This window comes from Echinops telfairi, unplaced genomic scaffold (assembly GCF_000313985.2).
Source record: "Echinops telfairi isolate 266 unplaced genomic scaffold, ASM31398v2 ScPeMD7_28;HRSCAF=97, whole genome shotgun sequence".
NCBI classification, from domain to species: domain Eukaryota; kingdom Metazoa; phylum Chordata; class Mammalia; order Afrosoricida; family Tenrecidae; genus Echinops; species Echinops telfairi.
In genome coordinates, this window is record NW_022103925.1 from 2465276 (window position 1) to 2476910 (window position 11635).

The 11635-nt window shown below is 40.5% G+C and overlaps 1 protein-coding gene across 1 annotated transcript in view; it reads left to right on the forward strand.

Annotated features, from left to right (window-relative positions):
- The first annotated feature begins 228 nt into the window (after positions 1–228).
- The window catches only part of POLN (DNA polymerase nu), a 200207-nt gene continuing 188800 nt past the window's right edge, over positions 229–11635 (forward strand). The window contains exon 1 of the mRNA XM_004715106.3: positions 229–854. Within this exon, the coding sequence (XP_004715163.3) occupies positions 716–854 (139 nt within the window). The 5' untranslated portion in view covers positions 229–715. The remainder of the gene's footprint in view (positions 855–11635) is intronic.

Sequence of the window (11635 nt, forward strand, 5' to 3'; positions counted from 1 at the left end):
GTTTCTTTGCTCATGGTAGCAAATTCAGTTTCGTGTCGAATATGTTAGCTATATGACTATATGCTTGGTAATGTGTTTTAGCCCCTACTGGACCTTCAGCTTAGTCCTAGTGGTTTAGGCTATAGGTTGGGCTGCTAACCTCAAAGTCAGCAACTTGAAACCAGCAGTTACTCTGTGGGAGAAAGACGAGGCTCTGTACTCCTGTATAGATTTATAGTCTCAGAAACCCACAGCTACAGTTCTACTCTGTCCTGTACGAATCAGAATCGGCTAGATGGCAGTGACTTTGGTTTGGAACTTTCAGCCAGGGGCCAGTAGCTGAGTGGTATGATGAGTGTGTGTATCTATCCTAGTTCCCCAAGTCAGCTATAAATAATTTTTGTATGTTTAGATTTATATATTTGAAGACTAGTAACAGCCATTTTTCAAATCTCCATAATATTGGGAGAGAGTACACACTTCAAAATTGGTTTCCCTGAAATATGTTTTTTAGTTTTCTGCTTGTTTAATATAATGTTTGAATTGAGTCTTAGCTTTTTTTCTGTACTGTTCTTTACTATGGGGTAATTGATACAAATTTACTGTGGTGGTTATTAGTGTATTCTTTTCTTTTTTTTTTTAAGGCTACAGTGCATAAGTTTTTCAAATAACTAGTGCTTCCTATTTTCAAGTCTCAAAATTAATATGTGGGCATTTATCTTACATTTAGGATTTTATGAAAATGGACAATAATGAGGCATTTGTAGGCTTTGAGCTCTGTCAGCCTCCACTCTCCAGTGTTGCTCAGAAGATTATGTCTGCTATGCACTCAGTTCACTTAGTGGATTCTGAGAATTTGACAGAGAGTGAAAAGAGTGAGTAATTTTTTATGAACTTTGCTGGGTTTTGTTACCTTGAATGTTCATTCTAAGAGTTGAAAATGTCACAAAACTTTTCCAAACAAGGATAAGTAGAAAAGTATAGCTACAAAAGGATAGAAACCTTTATTAAACAAAAATACCAAGAATCTGAAGTTACTGTTTCTCGACACAAGAATAGAAACCTTTATTAAATAAAATTATCGAAATTGTGAAGCTGTTGTTTCTCAATAGATCCTCCATCTAAGTCTGCACAGTTCCTTTTCCACCTCTAACCCTTGCTGAAGAATCCTGTGTTCTTTTCTTGATACCACAGCCAAACCGTTTTGGCACCTCCCCGGATCCTAAGCAGTGTATCTTTTTAAATATGTTTGTTTTATCTTGGGAACAAAACGTTTGAAGGTACAAGATCAAGGCTGTTGGGTGGATGGAGTAAGGTTTCCCAATGAAAAGTTCTCCTAGGACAGCGCTTGGTTCCCTTAAAGAGTGAACAAGTAAGTTGTGTCATCATAGAAAAAAATCTGGCGCAGCTTTTCAGACCTTTTCTCACCAATGTGGTTTTTAATTTTCTGAAAATTTCTTCCTACTAAGTCCCTCTGATTTTCCTTCAAGAAAATCTATCAAGTTTACCTTTGGAATTCCATAAACCAGTTACTAGAACCTGAGCTGACCGATCTCTCTGCCTAGAATATAACTGGCCCTGCACATCCCTTCGGAAGCCACTGTTTGGATCTTTTTTTTGTTTTTTGAGGCAGCCTCAGGAGATTAAGACAGTGCATTACTGAGAGAACTTGTCGGTAGCCATTCACAGACAGTATGCTTGACCATGCTGTGGAATAAACCTGTGTATGTTTTAACTGGAACCTTACTTAATAAAAAATATTTTTTTTCTTTTTTTTTTTACTTTCCAGTCTAGAACTTTGTAGGAAAATTCCATGCCTACAAATAAATGAAACTCAGCCTCCCTTTATAATGCCCCCTTTCCTGGTTCTGTGCTCTTTGAGCTGCTTACTGAATTTCCAGGGATTTCCTTACAATCTGTATTATGTATTTAAGTATCCTCAAAAGAGATGGACTTTTTAAAAAAAATCATTTTACTGGGGGCTCACACAATTCTTATCACAATCCATACATACACCCATTGTGTCAAGCACATTTGTACATTTATTGCCCTCATCATTCTCAAAACATTTGCTTTCTACTTGAGCTCAGTATCAGCTCCTCACTTTTCCTCTCCCCACTCCCTGCCTCCTTCATGAACCCTTGATAATTTATGTTATTATTTTGTCATGTCTTACACTATCCGACATCTCCCTTCACCCACTTTTCTGTTGTCCGTCCCCCAGGGAGGAGGTTATATGTAGATCCTTGTAATCTGTTCCCCCTTTCTACCCGGCCTTCCCTCCATTCTCAGCACTGGTCCTGAAGGGATCCTCGGTCCTGGATTCCCTGTGTTTTCAGTTCCTATCTGTACCAGTGTACATCCTCTTGTCTAGCCGGATTTGTAAGGTAGAATTGGGATCATGATAGTGGCGGGGAGGAAGCATTTAAGAACTAGAGGAAAGTTGTATGCTTCATCGTTGCTACACTGCATCCTGACTGGCTCGTCTCCTCCCCGCAACCCTTCTGTAAGGGGATGTCAGTTGCCTTCAGTTGGGCTTTGGGTCCCCAATCTGCACTCCCCCTCATTCACAATATGATTTTTTGTTCTTTGATGCCTAGAGATGGACTTTTTATGGTCTTTTAATTTTGGCCCTCAAGTCATTGAACTTGAACTTAGTTAGGTTTCTGCTGTGTATAGTGGACAAGAGAAGTGTTTTGATAATATATGTCGTAGTAGAAATACAAGCTTTATGTGACAAAGATCCGTGCATTTGTACACATAGGTGTTTATGACATTAATCACTGCCATTGAGTTTATTACAACTTATGTTGACCATATATATGGTTTCTGAAGCTCTAAGTACTTAAAGGAGCAGACAGCTGCATCTTTCTCCTGCAGAGTGGCTGGTAGATTCCACCCAGTGGTCTAGTGTTTACCTGACAATGCCACCAGGGCTCCTAGTTTATGGCAGAAGGTGATATTATAATAGAAAAGGCAGTGCGTGACATGTTTAAAAACGTAGCTGTAATGTTTGGAACTCCAGGAACAGTTTAAATTTTTAATGTCTCTTTTCTTACATAGTAAGGGGAATGAAACACAATTAAGTAAAATTTTATTTTAGGTGAAGTAAATAAGTATTAAGCAAAAGCTATTATAAATGCTATTTGTTGATTAAGATATAGTAACATTTAACATTTTCATCTTGGCACATTTAGGTATCTATGATTATATGTCTTATTACAGAAGACATCACTAGTAAATAAACCAGTAAGCATTTTTGGGTGTGGACTACTAACCTTGATAATATTTTGGAGAGAATGGAGGTGATATTAAAGCTAAATATTCAACATCATAGTTAAGATAATAATCAAAGGTGAAAGAGCTTTGTCCTTGACTCTGTATACTTAGCTTTCTAAAGTAAAGAACAAGTGATACTTCAGAGGCAGGAGTGTACTTCCCTTCATAAGCTTATACTGTATTAAGAATAATGAAATGCCACTGGAGGCTACAATATGGGTCGCTCTTGAGAACCACTCTTATGGCAGTCAGCCCATTTGATGTCAGCTCTAGTTGTGTTCTTGAACTAGCTCTTAAAACCCTAGTTTTAGTAAATATTACTCAGAAGATAGGGGGAAAGATAACATTACTTTTCCGCCAGGTTTGCGGCATAACAGCAATGCTACGGTTTTCAAATAACAGCAGCAACAACAAAAAACCACTAAAGACATTGCCATCCAGTCATTTGAGATGGAGAGTGACCCTGTAGGACAGAGTAGAATTGCTCTGTAGGCTCCATCTCTATGGAAGCAGACGGCCACACCTTTCTCCCATGGAGCTGCTGATGGATATGAACTCTGGCTTTTGGGTTTGCAGCCAAGAGCTTAACCAGGGCACCAGCAGGGCTCCTCCACTACAAAGTTAGTGACTTGAAACAACACTTTGTGTGTCAGGCCAGACTACAATCAAAGTTTCTGCCAGGGATGATCTCCTCTGAGACTCGAAATGTGGAAGGATTTGCTTCCAAGTTGACCTGATTGCTGGCAGAATTCAGTATTTTTGCATGCTTTTGGACAGAGGACCTCCATGTGTTGCTGGCTGTTGCTTCAGCTTTCCTCACTTCCTTTCCTCACGGTCCTCTCCATTGGCAGCTTGCTCTTTCAAAGCCAGTAAGTGTCTAAGTAAGGCTGACATTCGTTTTATGTGATTACACACCTCCATCCTATTGCCTTTGCTGTGTTTGTTGCTTAGAAGCTATTCGTTAAATTCTCATACTGAAGAGGGGATTTCTCAAAAGTGTGAATACCTGGAAGCAGACCACCTAAGAGTCTGACCCCCATAAACTCCCACCAGTTTTCTTTATATTTCATGTGAGTCTGAATTAACGTTGCATTGTTATTGGCTTATTTGTTGGTGATGAACAGCTCAAGACTGATTGATTCCTAGACTTTTATGATACTTTTCTTTCCTATAAGTAAAGTATTATAAATCTGAATTTTAATTTTAAAAGCTTGCTTCATATCGAATAAATATTGTAATTGAAAACAAAAATGTAATGGCAATACATAAAATACAAATACTTGCTTTTGTAAACCCAAGGAATATGAAAACAGCTACATATAATTTTGAAGCCTAATTTTTTATCTGTTAGACTGAACTATCTTAAAATTAAAATCCAGTAAAGATTAGACTGACCCTTCCCTGATAATATCATTTTGCAACAAACATAGCTCCTTATTTAAAAATCCTTTTGCTGTGAATGCCCATGTAACTACTTAAATTGCTACTACCTCAAAGTTTCCTTCTCAGTGATAAATCTCTCCTCACTTAAAGGTGACCATTCTTCTGTCTTTTATGGCACCTACATCCCAATGACCAACATTTTCTATTGTTCCCAAGACATTTTTGGCAGAAATGACTTGTCCACCACAGCAACATTCATTGTTTCCTTCTCAGCCACCCCATCAGACTGCGTCTCAGACTCATTGCATTCAGGTGTGACCACATGGTCACATTCTTATCGGTAGGTGTGTGCCATTTCCAAGCTAGGCCTGCGGAAAGTAGACTTGCCTCCTCTACTGCTTTTCTGTCAGCTGGAACCTGAAACGAGGTCCTTGTGAATGATGACAGTGTTGTAGAAGATTGTGGAGCAACATGCTGGAAGAGACCAGAGGCAGTTTCCCAAGTGACTTCATGAAACCCAACTGCACCGTTGACTGGGACAGCTCACTTCAGAACATGAGAGAAATAAATGCCCTTTTTGGAAGCCACTGATGCTGAGTCTTTTGTTACTACTACCTCGCCCTTTTCTTTCATTCATACACCAGAGGACTGTAACCAAAATTGAGTCCACCAGACTCAAAGGTTCAGTTTTACTTAGTAATGTTGAAAGTCTCTGGGTTTTCAGGGTCATTTTAGGGACTTCGTTTGATCTGGTGCTAGGCTTATACATATGATTGAGTACTTATTTATTAGTGTATGTTTTTTATTTATATCAGTACCTATACTAAAAAGTAATAACTCCAACTCATTGCTATCAAGTTGATTCCAACTCTGATCTTACAAGACAGGGTAGAACTGTGCCTGTGGGTTTCTGAGATTGTAACTGGGAGTAGAAAGCTTCATTTCCTTCCATGGAGCAGCTGGTGGTTCTGAACTAGTGACCTTTCAGTTAGGAGCCCAGTGTGTAACCCACCAAGGCTCCCATCCTCCTTCCATGTCTATAGAAATAAATTTTTTTAGTAAAGACTTGCTAGGATTCTTTTTCATTTTATCTTCTTAGAGCTTAAAGGTAAATGTGGTATTTTCCACTAATACCAAAAATTTTACAATCGCTTCTCAGCCTTTTGGCTAAATCAAGTGTAGTAGAAATTTTTACAAACATTACCCTTAGGGGCCTAAGACCCCTTAAGGTAAATATACATTCAAATCCCTTTCAGTGATGTGAAATGTTAATTTTACTCCCATTCCTTCTTGAAGTCTCTGTCAGTTCAGGGACAGGTATGAGAAAGTAAAACTGAGTATCTTTGTGATTGTGTATTCTAATGAGGAATATGTGGATTCTATTTCTACCATATCAAATTCAAAATCCTTATGCTCATTCAGTTACTTGCAGAGACTTAAGATTTCAGCCCCCATTGTCACTTTCACTTAGGGTCTCATCTGTTTCCACTTAAACAGATTTTTTTTTTATGTGGGAATTTTAAATTGTCTCTCAGTTCATAGTGCTGCTATAACAAATATCATGGGTGGGTGACTTTTAAGAGACATTTGGTCACTATTAACGGGCTAGAAGTTGAATTTAGGGTGCTGCCTCTCAAGGAAGGAACCCTGTTCACTCTGGAAGAAGGTCCTTTCCTCGAGCTGCTGCTCCCAGGCAGTCTAATTTGGTTTCACATCCCTTCCCCCCATTTCTGTTGTTTGCCTTTTTGATCTCTTGTATCTTTTGATTCAAGATACATGCTACATTAATCCTGCCTCATTCATAAAATCCATTCCAAAATGGGATTATAACCAGAGGCATAGAAGTTAGGGTTTATAATATTTTGGGAACATGTAATTCATAACATTTTACCCTTTGGCCTCCCAAAATTGATATCTTTGCCACATGTAAAATTTCTTCACCCCATCGCAGCACATCAACCTCAGACAACATATTCAAAGGACTTATTTCTGAATCATCTAAATCAAAGGTTCCCAAATTTACTTGGCCTACCACTCCCTTTTCAGGAAAAGAAAAAAATTGGTGCTCCCCTAGTTTTTGTACAATATCCCATAATGTGGGATAAAGTGCAGGTATCTGGTTTGGCACCCCCTCCCCCATAGATAGTTCCAGTGCCTTACTCCCACAGGGCGGTATTACCCACTTTGGGAACCACTAATCAAATTCCATCCTGGACAAAATTCCTCTGAACCTATGAAACCTAGACTTCAGTCACCTGTTTGGAAGTACAATGGCAGAACGGGTAGATAATTTCATTACAATTGGTTGAAATTGGCAAGAAAGATGGAATAATGGGTATCAAGCAAGTCTAAAACATAGGTCAATTTACAATAGCTCTCAAGATTGAAAATAATCTGTTCTTTGAGCCCACTTGGGCAGTAACCCAGACACTGGGTGTTGGCCTTCTGGGCTCTGCTGCAGAGAGGATTTTTACTTTTCTTGGAGGACAGTGGATGTAATTCCTTTGGTCTATTTCCTGCCTGAAGAATTCCAAGAAACAGGCTGTTCTCTTGTTCTTTATGATCCCTTTGGTTCAGGCTGTTTCCTGCTGTGGTCTTTGGTTAGGTTCATGAGACACAGACTTAACCCCTTTAACAAAAGAGTACGTAGCCACATAAAGCTTTGGTGATAATTCGAGGACACTATAAAGGGCAAAGAGACCACCCAACTTTATAATTCAAAGGTACCAATTATTTGGTCTAACTTGCCCAGTTATATGCATGAGACTATTGAAAATACCATACCGCGAGTCAAGCACAGGGAGGGGGAGGGGAAAAAAAAACGTTTTCAAAGCGATATCTTTGCTTTTAAACAGATGTAGATTTATAATTTACAACCTTTTTGAGGGGTGGGGGGTTGGGGACAATTCAATCCATTACAGTTTCTCAACTTTTGTTTGCCTTCAGTGTGTTTTGCCACTTGGGTCTTTTTTTAGTCATCATTTCTGTAATTCACTCAGTGTTTGTCCCTGTCTCTGTAAAACCGATTTCTAAACGACATCAGCGCCTCCAGAATGATCTGGCTTCAGTCTTTTTTCATTCTACGTTCCACTGTTTTCCCGCCTTTATTTTATGCTCCATTCAGGTTTGACTGCAGCTTCCAAATACCTGACACGTCTCTGTCTTCACCCTTACTCTTTTCTGTCTGCCCTTCATTCCAGTTCTGCATGGTGGCATCATTAAGTATTTTTCAAGGCCTGCTTTCTGTTAACTGAGTACTGAGATTGGGAAGTAAACATTTTCACTGCGTTTAATCCATATGTAACTCAGTTTTCTGTGTTATGTTTTTGCTTGATGATGTCTTGATCACAGTAAGCAAATATTTTAGGTTGGATTATTTGATTTAAAAGATATCATCTCACACTAATAAAGGTTGCAGATCCATGAAAGCAATGAATAGAATTCTCTAACATCTTCTCAGAACCCCTAGATGTACAAGTCATGATAGCTGTGATATCTTCTACATAAAGCTGACAGAGATGCTAATAAAGAAGAATAGAAAGGAATCAAAAGGAATTAATCTGGCTGCACCAGCTGGCTTTGATGAGGACAGCCAAATAGGATTGTAGCCTTCACGTATGGATAACAACTCGAAGTAAAGATCCAAATCCTCACAACTAGACCAATAGGTATCATCATGATAAATGGAGAAAAAATTGAAGTTGTAAAGTATTTTGTCATGCTTGGATCCACAGTCAATGCTCATGGAAGTAGCAGTCAAGAGATCAAACAACACATTGCATTGGGTAAATCTGCACAAGACCTCTTTAGAATATTTAAAAGGAAGGATGTTACTTTGAGCCCTAAGGTGCACCTGACCCAAGCCATATTTTCAGTTTCCTAAAATGCGTGTGAAAGTTCGACATTGAATAAGGAAGACTGAATAAGGAAGATTTGGTGCGTTTGAATTGTGCAGGCAAGCATATTAAAATTATCATGGGCTGTCATAAGGACAAATTTGTCCTCGGAGAATAATAGCCAGCCCAGCCCTTTAGAGGCAAGGATGGCAAGACTTCATCTGTCTTACATACTTTGAATATGTTGTCAGGAGAAACCAGTCCCTGGAGAAGGACATCATGTTTGATAAAGTAGAGGGGCAGCAAAAAAAAAAGGCCATTAAGGAGATGGACGGACACAATGGCTGCAATAATGGGCTCAAGCATAGGAACAATTGTGAGGGTGGCTCAGGACCTGGCAATGTTTTGTTCAGTTGTGCGTGGGGTCGTTATGAGTTGGAAGCAACTTGATGGTCCCTCATAACAATAACAAAATCTTTGTTGCAACCACATCGCATCCAAATTTCCCTCTCAACCCAGTCCTTTATTCCCACCTCCCCACCCCCCAAGGCACTCCAGTAAACTTTTTGCTCACAAATCCGAGAGTGATTCCCAGGGAACTGATCTGCTGCCTGGAGTGGTCTGAAAAAGTAGACTTGGTGTTTGGAGTTGCATAACCCCCAGGCTGGCGGACAATGATGACTTCATTACAGGTTGTAAGTGGCATACTGATAGTCTCTGGCAGATGGCAGCATTGCAGTTCAAACTTTCACTAGGGTGGATGGTCTGGTGTAAAGTAGAAGCAGTAGCACTGCTGGGACAATGTACTGAGTATTCGAAAAGGACAGGGCATTGGAAGACAGTGGAATTCAGTAGCTATCAGTGGGGACAATAGATCCTTTGGAAAAAGATAATGACTGAGGATGATTACTCAGCAATTAAAGGCTAAATGTGAGGGCCAGAGGGTTTTCTTGGCAGCCTACAAAGAGAATCATTAACTGCCACCACAGGCCCTGAGACTTAATCCTGAAAATTGCAGAGCTTCACAGAAAATGGAGGAGTTCTCAACCCTGGAATGTCTGCTTCCTCAAGGTCAGGACCTTGATCAGAAAGAAGAGGACCAGACCATGAAAAGGAGATGGGAACATTTGGGTTGATGCCTTCAAATCTAGATTCATCAGACACCTGAAGGCTCTGGAACTGCAGAAGTGGTCTGCTCCTCTGGTAGGCCAGTGCTCCCCTCTTGTAGGGAAACAATGCAGAGACAACTGTCTTGAAACATAAGAACAAGCTCCCTCAGGATCTGTCACACCTCCTCTCTTGACCATTAATTCACAACATAACCAGACAAAGAGTTACTGGGTCAGCTCAGGGAGGATAGGAGATAGTCCAATTAAAAACAAAAACCATATAGTAACCTGAATAGGGAGAGCTTATAAAAATATTAAGTATTACAATTCACCAAAAGTCTTAACACAGGAATAACAGATATTGGGAGCAGCTAATTACTCAGTCAGACTGAGGTAAAGTAAAGAGAGGAGGGCTATCTTTGGAAGAAGCACTACCCTCATGGCTGAGATTCTGGCCTCCTTGGAGAGTGTGTTAGTCTGGGTTGACTAGAGAAAAAAATCCAGGGACACTCGTGTATAAGAAAACTTTGTATGTAAGAGCAATTATATATTGAAAAACATCCCAGTCCAGTCCAGATCAAGTCCATAAATCCAGTATTAGCCCATATGCCTAGCACCAGCCTATAGATTCCTCTTCAGACTCAAATGAAATGACGCCAAGTGCAGGATGATCGCAGGCCAATGTGTGGAAAGTCTTGTGGATCCAGTGGCTGTGGAAGCATCTTAGCACTGGTGTGGTTCTCCACCTAGCTCCTCCAGCTCCAAGGCTCTGGCTGCCGTCAGCATTGTTCCAACTGCTTGTCAACAGGAATGTCTTACAGGGAGTGAGTGAGTGTCCCGCCTCCAGCGAGCTATTTACCCTCTAAGACAAGTGGTCCTAACCTTCCTAATGCCGTGACCCTTTAATACAGTTCCTCATGTTGTGGTGACCCCCCAACCATAAAATTATTTCTCTTGCTACTTCATAACTGTAATTTTGCTACTGTTATGAATGGAGCAACCCCTGTGAAAGGGTCATTTGACCCCCAAAGGGGACGTGACCCACAGGTTGAGAACTGCTGCCTTAGAGCCTCCAAATGAAGTCATCAAGCTGTGACCTGATTGACAGGTTAAACTCCACTCCTTCCCTCTTAATGGCTGCAAGTTGACAATAGATTACATAACTACCACAGAGCGGGTATGGATATAGTTCACTGTATTGCCATGAAGCTTACTGAGCTGCTATAGATGAAGTCTGGCAAACAAGGAACCATCTACAAGGTACAGCTGACTGGGGCACCTGTGTAATTCATGGGGAAGTTGCCCATGGGGATCTACTGCAACCTGCTGGGAAGCTGGCTGGAGGGACTTCAAACCAGATTGGAAGCCCCTTGAAGGGATGCTGCAGAAACTAGCTAGGTATGAGTGTCACTGGGTGTGTAGCACATTCTCCAATAGAGCCAGCTGCAGGAGCAACAAGAAAAGCACATGAACTAGGAAGAGAAGCCTCTTGCTTTTACAGTGCCCCTCTAGCACCATCTACTGACAAAGCTCAACATCGTGCCAGTTAGTAAAGGAGAAATTTGTGTAGAGTCAGGATCTAATATTACAAACAGGACAATGAAGGGTGGATTTGTAACTGAGAATTAATACATTGATAATTTGTACAAGGAAGAAAGAAAGAGTACCCATAAATTGTAGAACCTAATCAAACATTTGCAAGTAGGGCCTGAGAGAGTGCTTATGGGACTTGATACTGAGGGGGGCGTATCAAGAGAAATGGAACAGAGGCTGGAAAAGGAAAGTTTATTGATGTGGAAGCACACTGTAGGGATGTCAGACCTAACACTGACAAGGCTTCCCAAACTGCTTGAGTGGCTCGTGGACCATTAGAGGAGATGGCCCACACTGAAGTGAAATAGAAGGTTTAGAATTGCCATGAAAGATGGCGGGGAAAAAAAGAGGTAAAAAGAGATCAGCTTGGTGCCCAGCTATCAAAAAGTATAGCGTCTGGGGTCTTAAAGGCTTGAAGGTAATCAAGCGGCCATCAAGCTCAGAAGCAACAAAGCC